Here is a 12,524-nt window from a genome sequence, read left to right as displayed (position 1 = left end):
GCCGGCGGCCGCCGGGGATGCGCAGAGTGCAGGAAGCGGAAGCGGCGGTTACCAGGCAACGGGCGCCGCCCGGAAGTGGGGCCTGGCCGCCACCGGCTATGTCGCGACTCTGTCACGATTTGTAGAAAGGGGCGGGACTTGTCGCAAGCGGCCCCCGGACGCTGGTTCCCCCTTGGCTGAGTTTTGTCCCTTTGTTCGCCGTGTTCGTCCCTTCGCTGCCCCACCCGTAGCGGCTCTTTGCTCATAAATTCATTCACGTAGTGCTGGGAAGCTTTCCCTGTAACAGTTCTAAAAATAAAGTAATGGTTGCTGTTATTAGAAACTACAAGTTTTTTCTGCTATAAAAACAAAATACTTCACAGTTACCTAAATCCATACACTACACATCACATCTCTTGGATTTTAGGGTGTCAGTACCTTAAAACATGCTGGAAAATGCATGCACTGCACAGTTTGACAATATACATGTTTACATGAACATGAGTTCCATGACACAATGGGACACAGAACCCAGGAATTGCCCATTTTTTCTTTCAAGGCCCAACTACTGAGCTGCTCTGCTTTGTTTTTCTCACCTACTTCGACTCTGGTTCAGTCCTTACACCTGTGGCACCCCACGTTAGCTCACGGCTGTCAGGCTGATACAAACACCCCGGTACCGGTGTCAGCAGCTGAACTCAGCCAGCCCAGTGAGCTGAAGAGAGGTCTCCGGTGTTCACTGGAGCCTCTGGTGCTCACCAAAGCTGAGATCACCCTGCAGGTTTCTGGCTGAGGGGCACTGACAGCACCTCAATCTAACCTGCCTGTCTGATTTCCTGAAACTTTCTGTTTCTTAGTTTCTTAGTATTTCTTACAGACCCACAGCTTTCAGCCAGGTTTCGCTGAAAACTGGCTGGTTTGCTCAGAAGCTTGTGAGCGCAGAAAACGCTGCACAGACACAACCGCTTGAACACCACTTCTCTGAGGAAAGAGAAAAGGCAGAAACAAGAAGCCCTGCTCAGGGTATGGGCTGGCAGCCTGTGGTGCAGCAGGGATGGGGATGTGCTGCACCTTTCCCTCTGAGGGGAAAGGGTAATTGCTTATGTCCTTTGTATGGCAGCCACTGATGAATTCTGACTGTTTCAAAAGATATATTCAAAGGGACATGTATTTCTTTCCCTACAAATCACAAATTGGTGATGCTGGTGCCCTATGTCCAGAATAGTGCTGCTCAGATGTACGGCCGGTGACATTTCTGAAGGTAGAAACTAGCTCTCTAGAAACACATTTGTTAAACTCACATTCATACTTCACACTGTATTAAATAGTGAGGTCATTTATAATCCTGTTTTCCACTAACTTGTCCTGAAAAGAAGAATTATGTGAGTTTTCATTTCTGTGATTCTATTAATTTGATGAAAATCTCTGTATTTCCACAGTGGTAGTTTGGCTTTGCTAGAGTTAAACCAAGTTAATACATACTTCTGTGCTGGAGTAAAGTTAGAGAGAGGAATTTTTAACAAAAGGCCCCTTCTAAGATTAACATTCAGTAATAGGCAATTGTATCTTTTAAAAAACAATTGTTTTTCTTAGGCACCTGAAACCACAGCTTGCTATGCTAAATGAAAGGTAATGGGTCCTATTTTCACAAATTTAAAATATCCAGCATAACTCAGAAACCTGAAGTGGAAAAATAGTCTTCTATTTTCTTTCCCTCAGGAACAGAGTTATGCTGAGAATGTTTGAACAGATAATAGCCATATTCAAAACTTCAGGCCAGATGTCTTCAAAATCATACTATAAGTCAAATTAGTTAAAGCATAAACAAACATCTGTGACTGACGTAGCTACTTCAAATAGGCTAACGCCTCAGTCAGTGTTATTCATTTTGGAACAGACTGAGAGAAAGCAGAATCAAAATGAAGAAGTTACTTGTGTTTATCTTCTTTCTGGTCCTCATGACCACTTTTACAGGTAGGAGTTTATATAAAATAAAACTGTATATGTATGTAATTACAGAGTATAGCAGCAGAGCATATTAGCATAATATTAGTAATTTTTATTTTAGTGTCCTCATATTTCATTTTTAATATTTAACTACTTTTATATTGCAGGCTTTACATGATTTGTTTTTTAACGGTTGTGCTACTGTATTAGATATTTTACTCTCTGCATTAGAACACTGCAGTCATTTATTCTAAAACCAAAATGCTTTATTTTATGAGCTTACAATTTTAATATTATTTTACCAAGGTCCTGAAAGTTAAACGTTCAATTCAATCTCTCCTTTGCAACAAATTCTAACTCATTAGAAAAATAATTCCAGAAAGTAAAGCAATGCAGAAAAGAACAAAGAATTGGAAGAGTTACTGATGTTATTGGTTAGATGGGGCTATTATATTTTCTCATTTTAGACAGTAACATTAATATGTACGGTTTGTTTCATACTGATAGAACCAGACTATAGAAAGCCCAAGTTAAAAAAAATGGTTTAAAATTCCACTCATATCGCCTGGAATGCAATATCCCCTGGGAAGGGGCTGTAATGAAAGAACACTTTGTATATAGATAAAAATAAGGTTTGGAGACATTTGGTTTTACAACTGACAGGTAAAACATTAACTTTATCGTAATTTCATAACTAATTTCTGCTTTTCCATCTTTAGAGACTTCACCAATTTTGACTGAAAAAGAAGCCAAACAGATTCTGAGAACTCGTCGTGAAGACAGACGAAGAAAAGCTGGTTTCCCTGATGAGCCAATGAGGGTGATTTATGATATTTTTAAATTACATTAACAAAAAAAAAGGAAAGAAAAATGTGCTTAATATTAGATTTCTATAGATATAATTTTAAGCAGTAAGTTATGAATATCATCTTTTAAAGCAGCTGAGCTCTGCAAAATATTAAAAATCTCCTTTGCATTCTTTCAATTACTGTCACGTAGCATTCTGAAAATGCTGAACATTGCTCAGGAAGCGTATGCTTGCAGAATGTGGAAATTATTTATCACGGTTCAAAAATGCCGATTAAATTATTGAGAAGAAAGTGGCTTTTCATTTCTAGAAATGTGGAGTTCATCAGGTTGTTCCTGAAAAACTAAATAACAGGAAATGTCTTCCACTTACAGTACATTCTGCACTCAAGGCAGAAAGGAGATGCAGGTGTCAGCGGTCAGTGTGGAGATTGAGGTAGTTTTAAACTAGCTGTTAAAATCACTTACTTTCATTCACTTTTATATGAATGCTACATATTGGATAGTTTGTTATGACATTGTAGGCATTTTTAGCTGCTAGCTTAATGCAACAGCATTATTTTTGCAAGTAATATTTACATTTATTCATTTCTAAACCATTTTACAACAAAAGAAAGAAATAAAAGAATTTAGAAGGCTTCTGTTTTACTTGCTTTGACAAGATGTAACATATAATTCTGCACTTCTCAAGAGCCACTTAAGGTATTTTAAAATTAGTGCCTATTTCTTTCCAAAGTAAATAAACTGTGCAAGAATTACACGGTTCTGAAGAGGCAAAAACCACAGAAGCCAGAAAGCACACAATAGATTGTGCATGTATGATGAATACAAGGAGCTCAGTTTAGCAAGGTGCTGAATGAACACTTCTGAACTCCATAGGGCATGAAGAGCACTGTATACCCATAGGGCATGAAGAGCACTGTATACCTCCCAAGACTGAGGTCACTGTGTGCCAGGCTTGCAGAGACAGCAAGTGGTTTTCTCTTTCCTATAGTTAGTGGCTGGCCATACACCACTTCTGATGTACACACTTCTTTGTCAACTGTGATGTCCAAAACAAATCAAAGCTGTCACAAGAATAGTACACTATGCTTGTTAACAATCTTGTACAAATAGGACTGTACAACAGAGCCAAGAAACAAGTAGGCATGGGCTTTACAACACCCTACAACATTCAAGATTGGGTTGGTTTCCATGCTGTTCTAAGTACGCCTTGTAGTTTTCTCAAATTAGTGGGAATGCATCCCATCCATGCTTATGCTTAGTATACCACCACGATTACATAGTACATTATATAGTAAATATCTTCAATATAAAATAACTAAAACAGTGAAGTTGGATCAAGTTACATTCTGTATTACAGGCAGTTACATATGTACATGTGGAGAGTAGAGGGAATTAGGGCTAGAGAAGCATTTGATTACTGACCTCTGTTGCTATATCCTGGCCACTTTCCATGGTACCATGACTGGACTGGCAAACACTTTGTTGAGCTCTTTTTTGATGAGAAATTCCAATTGATTTTTTTTTTCTATATAGCAACACTCTCTTTCTGTAAGAAAACCAAAACATGGAGTATTTGTTTTTCTCACTAAGTGTCAAGATTTTCAGTAGAAAAGGAAATATCTTTCAATTAAAAATCCATCCCCCCTGCCACGTTGAACATAGAGATTTACCACTGTGAATGAAGAGTCATGGCCTCTGTATCCCTGTGCACAATTCTACCACAGTCTCAAAGAGAAAAACTGATTTTGCATGGATTCCTTGTAGCGGAATGAAGTTAGTGCTGGGATGAACCTGCCTCTGTTCAGCTATTTTAAGCAAAAACTGTTTGTACTAGGCCAGATCATGCTGAGCTAGGGAATTTAATTTGCAATTCTTTGTGGAACAGTTTGACTTCCACAGTGCTGTTTCACTAAAAATGCCTGTTCACTTACAGACAACAAGATCTGCCATCTCTTATTATTTAAAAATGTCATTTATAATATTAGCATATTTTAATCTTCCTTTGACTGAGGCCCTACTTTTATCAAGTAGCATCTTCACGGTCATATAGTCCTGTTCTCTTCAAGTTCATAAAGCAGCTTCACTAAGGGATTTGAGCCAAGTTCCTTTGCACTGTGAGGAACACAGAGCACAGTATAAGGCAGGACACCAATGCTTCCTGCTGCCCTCCCGTGCACCAACCCTCTGAGCAGCTCAAAGAGCAGATAACTGGATGACAGAAGGAATACTTGGCCACTGCAAAAGGTTTACACTACAGCTTCCATTGCTACAATGCTCAGTGTGCTAAGCAATGGGGTACATTTTGAAAAAAATATATCTCATATACACAAAGGTTATAAGCCCACATGCACTGAAACTGTAACTTTTTTAAAAGCACATTTTCTTCCCAATGGAGGTCAAGTTTTTGGCACATGGCTCACTTAATTTGAGAACTCATTGCTTACACCATAAAACCTATATGTTACTATGGGAAATTCACATTATTTATCTATCACACAAAGACTAATCAGCACTGATGGATAGTGCTTACTGGACCCCCTCAGAGCACTGCCACATGATCCTATAAAGGTTTAATGCTTTTTAATCAGCAGGAATCAATTTTCAAAAGAGGATGCAACAGACCTGTCTGTGAGACTCCTTCTGTACCCCCAGAGGTTTCTGTGTAGATATGCCAATAAGAAATGTGTGTGTGGAATTCTTAATTTATGAATATTATTGCAAAATTCGTGCTCAACATGTTTACTAATATGGCGGATTATGTCAATCATTAAGTATTGCTACATTGGGACAAACTGATTCGCAACCCCATCTCATTATGTTTGCTCATTTTCAGGAGTAAATTCATTACTCTTGTGAATACTGTAAAATTATCCTGGTTCATTAGCCTGACATCAGACCTGAGTGATTGCATAATTAAATTACATTTTCTTGTCTTTAAATAGGAGCATATGCTTTACATCCAGCGCTTGGAGCAGAGATCAGAAGAACAATTCCTTGAACACTGGTTGAATCCACATTGCTTCCCACACTGCAACAGGGATTTAGTCCATCCAATCTAACAGTTTTGGCTACCCTGCAATTGGTATATAAATATATATATACAGTGCATACTTTTTTTTTTTTTTAGAATAAAGGCAGAACCACAAACTGGAAGAGGAGAGAATAAACAATGGCTGGAGGAAGCACCTTGCACTGAAAGGTGTCTGGCGATAGAACAGAACAGTGGCAGGAAACATAACAGCCTTAAGCATCAGCTGTGCCCGTGTAGTTCTGTTCATATTAATAAAACATTTGGTTGTGCATTTATCTGCTATATGGATATAAGTTGGTGACTACACAACATTCTTATTAACATTGCTTGACATTGTTCCAGTTTCTTTTCTGTCTGCTTATGCTTTTTTTCCAACTATTTTTCAACTATTTAAGTCTTGTACTTGTTCACTTAGCTTCCAGTAAGACTGTGGCAGGATGAAACTCATAGTCTTCATCCTTGAGATATCTGAGATACAGTCTGATCTGCTAAGAGTTGAGCTTGTTCTTCAGTATCTCATCTGCAATAATCTGCTAACTGCTGATTTTTTAAATGGAATTCACTGCTTAGTACACATGCTGGTAAGCATTAACACAGAACATTTTCATGGTGCTTGTATGGGTTACTAGTTCTGTTTATCATTTTCAACATCAGTGTAATAGACAGCATAATTTGCTTTACTGCCTCTGTTCATCATATGCATCATAAAGTTAAATGGGAAAATATACTCCAAAGCGCAGCCAGAAAGCAGACACTACTCATAAGCCAATTGGTAACAATATACCACATGCCAATAGAATGTCATGCACATTAGGTTTGTGCTATGGTCATCCTATTTTTCCTTGTGTATTTTGCACACAGTTATACAAACTTATCACTCCATTCAGAAACTGTGAATCTGGGGTGGGGGTGGGGGTGGTGGTAAGACAGGTATAAGCTTGTAAAATGTACGTATTAATCCTAAACTCTTCCAATTCCCAATGGCTGTTTTGGTTGCCAAAAAAGAAGATATAACCATATTTGTGTATTTTTGTAGCAGGATAAGCCTTCCCCCTAACGTTCTCTAAACAGACATGAAATTTGTCACTTAGAATTATCACCATAAAGTGATGCTATATTACTCACAGTTAATTTCTTAACATAAAAATTGCAGATTTAGGGCTATACTTTAAAAAGCACTTAAGCATTAAAATACAGAGATGGTATCTGTCAGGGCTGATCTGAGTTGAAAGATAGAAAGTTCATCTGCTTAAAATTCTACTAGGTATGCATCTGTACCTGTATGTATCTAAAGACCTTTAAAAACTTGGATGTTGGGGCAGGCTTCAACGGAGTAACGCTAATCCACAGTAAGCCAAAGGTCTGACACTTATTTAAAAACAAAACCACAAAATTCCCAGACCTTAGCCCTAGGAGGTAAGTTGGCAGTTTTCAAAAAATCTTCCAGCTGAGACAATTGAAAGCTGGCTCACTTCTACCCTGCTGACAGTGAGGTGAAGAATTGTTAGAAAAATGCTTAAAAGATTTGATGCCCTTTGTATGTTATTAGTAGGGCTAATCTCTATCTGTGTTTTAATTATATTTGCCTTTTTTTTTTTTTTGCAGATCTCTTCATGGTCACTGAAGAGGATACGTATTATGATTGTGTTAAGGACAAGGTTATTCCTGCATTGGCTATGTGCTCATTGTAGAGCTGAACCTCTTTGCAATACAGTATAATCCTACTGATATAGCAAAAGTTCCAAACATAAATGGCTAGATATATTATAGACCAACACACATATTCTACCAGTAGGGAAAACAAGTATTGCATGCATAGATAAATAAATCAAGGGTTTCCTCCAAGTTCTGAGGAATGGGCAAGGAAAAATCACCAATTAGTCCTCAAGTAAACTGAAGGCCACCTTTCTGGACTTTGGAGGAAACATTGATTTTAGCTTTGTAGGTTAAAAACCAAAATTGTATGAAGACACAACATTTATGCAACACGGATCTATGTTTCATTGCCTGATGAGTATTTCATGTATTACTTCATAATAAATGCTTGATTCAAATACATTTTCAGATGATTTCGTTATGCTACGCTCCCATACGATATGCTGAAGAAGATCACTGGAATTGAGGCTCGGTATTGCAAAGTGATTTCTATTTGTATTGCAAGTATTTCAAAGTGAGGACTTTATAGGATCAGTAGGTGAGAAGGAAGAAGGTGTAGTATAATCATTTTATAGTTTTTCTGCACAACTTTTCCCACTCTTTTATAATTCTGCCAGGTCAGCCACATGTATTCAGCCATCCCTTTTCTTCCTGTGTGCCTTCAAAACTTATGCCTTGGTATAGAATTTCTTGTACAGTTAAATAGTGAACATATGATACCTGCAAACAACATAAGAAATGTCTTGATGGCTTTTACCTGACAGTCATGATTTGTAATGGCAATAGAATTAGTTATGGACAGAACAAAGTAACTTTCAGAGTTCTTCACTGCAGTCACACTAAGAGCCTGATGACAGGTAACAAAATAAAAACCAATCCATTGAAGATACATATGATAATTACTGCATCAACAGAGCATTTGGTAGGCTGAAATAGAACAACTGTCCTTCCAGTAAGACAGCCCTCTTGGATGACTCCAAGGAAATAATTTAAATCTCAAAGCATCAAAGGCTTACTTTCCCCTAATGTCAAGATGGAATCATAGATTAAATCTGGGAGTGTAAAAAAGTATAATCAGGGCTATTGTATGCTTCATTTATAATACTCTATGCCACATAGATCTCAATTTGCATATCTCCATAGAAGTTAACATCATTAGGGGAAATCCTGGCTCTGTTTTCTCTTGCTTAGAGAAAAAAATCATGCCGATCCCAATTATGCCAAATTTCACCCAGTGAAAGTCTATTTAAGTACTTGTCTGAAATAACAGAACACCCACCTAGTTATATTCAGTCACAGGTTAGATAATTAGTAAGGTTAAATTGTAGCTGCTAGGTCTACCTCAGTAACACTGAGCTAATCCTAATGCAAATGTGGAATTGAGATTGCTTACTGCTTTTAAGATTGCTTTTCCACGTTAGGATTGAGCGATCTCAAAGGAATCTCCACAGAAAGGCTAAGTAATATTATGTCTAACTTACAAGGAGAAAACTAGGAACACAGATGATGTGCTTACAGACCCCTCCCTGTTCTGTGCTCTCTCCCACTTTGTAAGGGAAAAAAAAAAAGGTACGTTGTTTGTATTATTTACCTCACATTTGCCTCAGGCTGATTCATCTGGCCAATAGGCTAAAGAGCCAACTCACATTTGCACTCAGATTCAAATCAAAACCATTACAAGTGTTTCTAAAATTCTAGCATTTACACTTTACAGAAGTAAACGCTCTCTTACAGGTAGCTGCACTTCTGTTCTGTGGTGGAACAGATCATTGAAGTAACTCTTGGTCCGTCAAAACAAGAACAGCTATATAAGAAAGGACACTATATAAGAAAGTTTGAAACAGAGAGAATAAGCGGATGAAGAACTTAAGATATTTAATTTTAAGACATCCAACTATTCTGCCGGATTTAAGAAGCCAAGTTCTCCATTCATACCAACTAATTTAGGCCCTACAAGTTAACAGAGAAACACTCCTTCAACCTACATGAGAGACAGCCAAAGAAGAAGAAAGGTGTTACAGCACAGCTGATCTTTGGAAGCTTGCTCAGCACTGGCAAATAGCGCAGTCTAAAGAGACAGACGGCAAGATTACGACTGCATTAGACATTTTTTGACAGTACAATAACTCATACATCAATTAGCATAAAAGGTTAACACTGCATAAACATTATACTTAGTTTTATCTACAGAAATTATATAATTAAACTTTTTCCAAAGTCCTTCAGTGTGGCTGCTCCATTGTGTTTTTATTCTCTTCCTTTATCCAGGTCTTTCCCTCAAGGCCATGCTGCACTTGAAATCATCTAAAGATGAGCTAAATAAGTGTATTCAAGGACTAGCTGAAAGTTTGCATTTATTCATGTCTGAAATCACGGGGAAAATGATAGACTTCTTCACATGCATGCAAGCCATTAGCTTTTCTGCTGGGTGAAGATTTTTGATAATCTGTATAACACTAAGTCATTAGAATTTACATCTGAATGCCATGAGAGGGTTTAATATAATGAAAAAAAAAAAAAGAAGAACAAGTGTTCTGCAAGTTGTATGCTGAGGATGGGAAAATTGGCAGAATAGTTGATTTCCAAATGCTTTTACAGAAAAATGTTACAACAGACTTAGGAAAATCTTTCACCTATGAAAAAGATAAAGATAGCGTTAGCTTTCATCACTGCCTGACTTGCTTTATATTCAGTGCCTGATAACATTGTCTCTTTTCGTGTGAAAAACTGTCCACTAGATGCCACTGTTTCTGCACAAAACTGCACCACAGCCCTCAACGGCCATTTGACTCGAAATATTCTGCATCCCTCCTTCTCCCCTCTTGATTTTTTACTCCTTTTCTAAAACGTTCAGCTCAGATGATTGAGATTAAAAGTCACAGGAAAAAAAAAAAGACCTTTAGCAAATGCTCAATTTTTTTCCCCTTTGGATCCAAGATTGTAGTGAAAATGGATGTTACCATAGTGTCTGCCTTGTTATATGGGAGCACCCCATTATGTCATAGAAAGAAACATTTGGAAGTTTTTACAGCGCACATTGTAGAGGCTTGTGACTTTCTACTGTCTGTCATTAAAATACAGATACTAGGAATGGATGTTGTGTGTCTGCAGTTGTTCTTCACTCTCACAATGACTCTCTTTTGATCTATTTTCAGTAACCCCAAACTGTAAGCTGCAGACAAACTATATAGCGAAAGCATCACCCTTTGTGGCACGACATTATCTTACTACCTTTATTATCTTTAGTAGCTTAGGGGACTATGTGTTAGGTTCTGTACAAACCAGCACTGGAAAACCAGTCTATGCCCAGGGCTTGAAATGTAGTACCCCTCTTTAAAAAGGTAGATAAATAATAACAACTTTAATTTAAATATGCAACAACCCAGCAAAAAGAGACAAAGGCTGTGATTTTAAAAGCATCAACTTCAGCAAGGCCAAGACTAAAAGACTTAATCAAAGCCTGATAAGTATTATATGAAGTAGCTATAATATTGCCACTAAGCAATTTGACAGTTCAACTAACTGGTTATTTCTAGAAGACTACCTTACCGTGCAGAAGAACATGCCCTAGAAGTACTTAATTACTAAGACTGGTATTTCCAGAACGGTCGCTGAAATCAAGTCAATAACTTAGTTTATTTGAAGTCCACTTTCACAGTGGTGAAGGTAATGAAAAATGCAAAATTAAAATTACCTTTTCGTAGTTTAGATGATACAGTACTTCCCCAATTCTCATGGAGGCCAAACAGGTGAGTATACTCTTCTACCTACGATGGCAGTGCTACTTCTCTGGAGTATTTCTGAAAAGTGAACATGAAAGAATGAGACAAAGCAAATGCACATGACAATTTGAAATGAAATAATGTGTATGGAAATGTTTCCCTGCAGTAATTTGGGCTTTTTTTCTTTTTTCCCAGTAGTTAGAGCTTTGTTTTGAATGTTAGAATCTGGTTTTGAATGAAGGCTTCTTTTTCTCTGTCTTGATGAATGAATATAAAAATAACCTCTGAAACTGTGGAGGGAAACTGGATTGATTGAATGTGACCACTGCAGTAGGAATCTCGCTTAGATTCTCAGAAAAAAAAAAAAAAAAAAACAAACCAAAAAACAACCCAACAACTTATTTTTTAATGACTACAGAGATCAGAGTGGACTTCAGAAGGTTATCTGAGCCTTTTAAGGTCTACAATGAGTAGAAAATCTTGTGAGAACTATGCATCTTGAGATTTCTGGTATGTGATTAGAAATGCTGAGTGATCTGTCTCCTTCCTGGCATTTTAATCCTTTTTCAGGACTGGGGGTAAATATGTGTACTAAAATGAAAAACAGTAAAAAGAGAAAAGGTTCAATGAACTTTGAGCTGATATAACTACCCTTATTCTAGCAAATAGGCAATCCAGCACAGTGTAGGCTCAACATGAAACCACAGTACTTTTTTTTTTTTTTTTTTTAAAAGGGAGGGAGTTGTTCCAAGACAAGTGACATACCCTGTTTCCAATTCTGATATTTATGGCCATTTCTAAGGAGGGCCAGGCTGAAGTCTGGGGGCAAGAGGTAGCATGGGACAACATGGTGGTCCATAGATTGCTGCATTCAGCTTTGCTGACCATGCATATACATTTATTAATTTTTCAGTTGTAAAAATCACAATTTCAGTCTCACAGGCAACAAATCTGCAACAAACTTCATATAAAAGCAAAAGCAAAACAAAGAAATAAATGAAGATTATTTATATCTATGCTTATTTATGTATACTTATGTTTACAGATATTTTTATGTAGTCTAAGTTACAGAAATTAAGCTTATGTTTTAACAGTGGATGGATCTGAATTGCATGTCAGCATTCCAGATGCAGAAATTACTTTTTTCAAGAACCTTTTCTGCCCAGAGTTATTCATTTTCAAGTCCTGAGTATTTGGATGCATTTCGGTGAAACACAAAGTTTTGCTAACATCAAATCTACAGCTCTGAAGGGGATTTGGCAGAGGGTTAATATTTGGTGTTTTAGATAAGAGCCATAGCAGAAACAAAATCTTTCATTTTTACTTTTTCTCCCTCCTTCTCTCTATTTACCATTTGATGCTTTAGAGATGCCCAG

General features: G+C 37.4%; 2 protein-coding genes across 2 annotated transcripts in view; one reads left to right on the top strand and one right to left on the bottom strand.

Moving 5' to 3' along the window:
* The first annotated feature begins 1,311 nt into the window (after positions 1 to 1,311).
* On the top strand, positions 1,312 to 8,773 carry LOC310884116 (uncharacterized protein C17orf67). Its single transcript, XM_083805462.1, has 4 exons — positions 1,312 to 1,953; positions 2,646 to 2,746; positions 5,682 to 5,821; positions 7,376 to 8,773. The coding sequence occupies exons 1-3, from the start codon at positions 1,899 to 1,901 to the stop codon at positions 5,796 to 5,798; spliced, it is 273 nt and encodes a 90-aa protein (XP_083661588.1). The 5' UTR covers positions 1,312 to 1,898; the 3' UTR covers positions 5,799 to 5,821; positions 7,376 to 8,773.
* A 2,356-nt stretch (positions 8,774 to 11,129) lies between these two features.
* The window catches only part of ANKFN1 (ankyrin repeat and fibronectin type III domain containing 1), a 225,121-nt gene continuing 223,726 nt past the window's right edge, over positions 11,130 to 12,524 (bottom strand). The window contains exon 22 of the mRNA XM_083805342.1: positions 11,130 to 11,226. The gene's annotated coding sequence lies outside the window, so the exon portion shown is untranslated. The remainder of the gene's footprint in view (positions 11,227 to 12,524) is intronic.

This window comes from Anser anser, assembly GCF_964211835.1.
Source record: "Anser anser genome assembly, chromosome: 19".
NCBI classification, from domain to species: domain Eukaryota; kingdom Metazoa; phylum Chordata; class Aves; order Anseriformes; family Anatidae; genus Anser; species Anser anser.
Note: the sequence above shows the minus strand (reverse complement) of the source record. Positions and strands in the feature narration are given on the sequence as shown.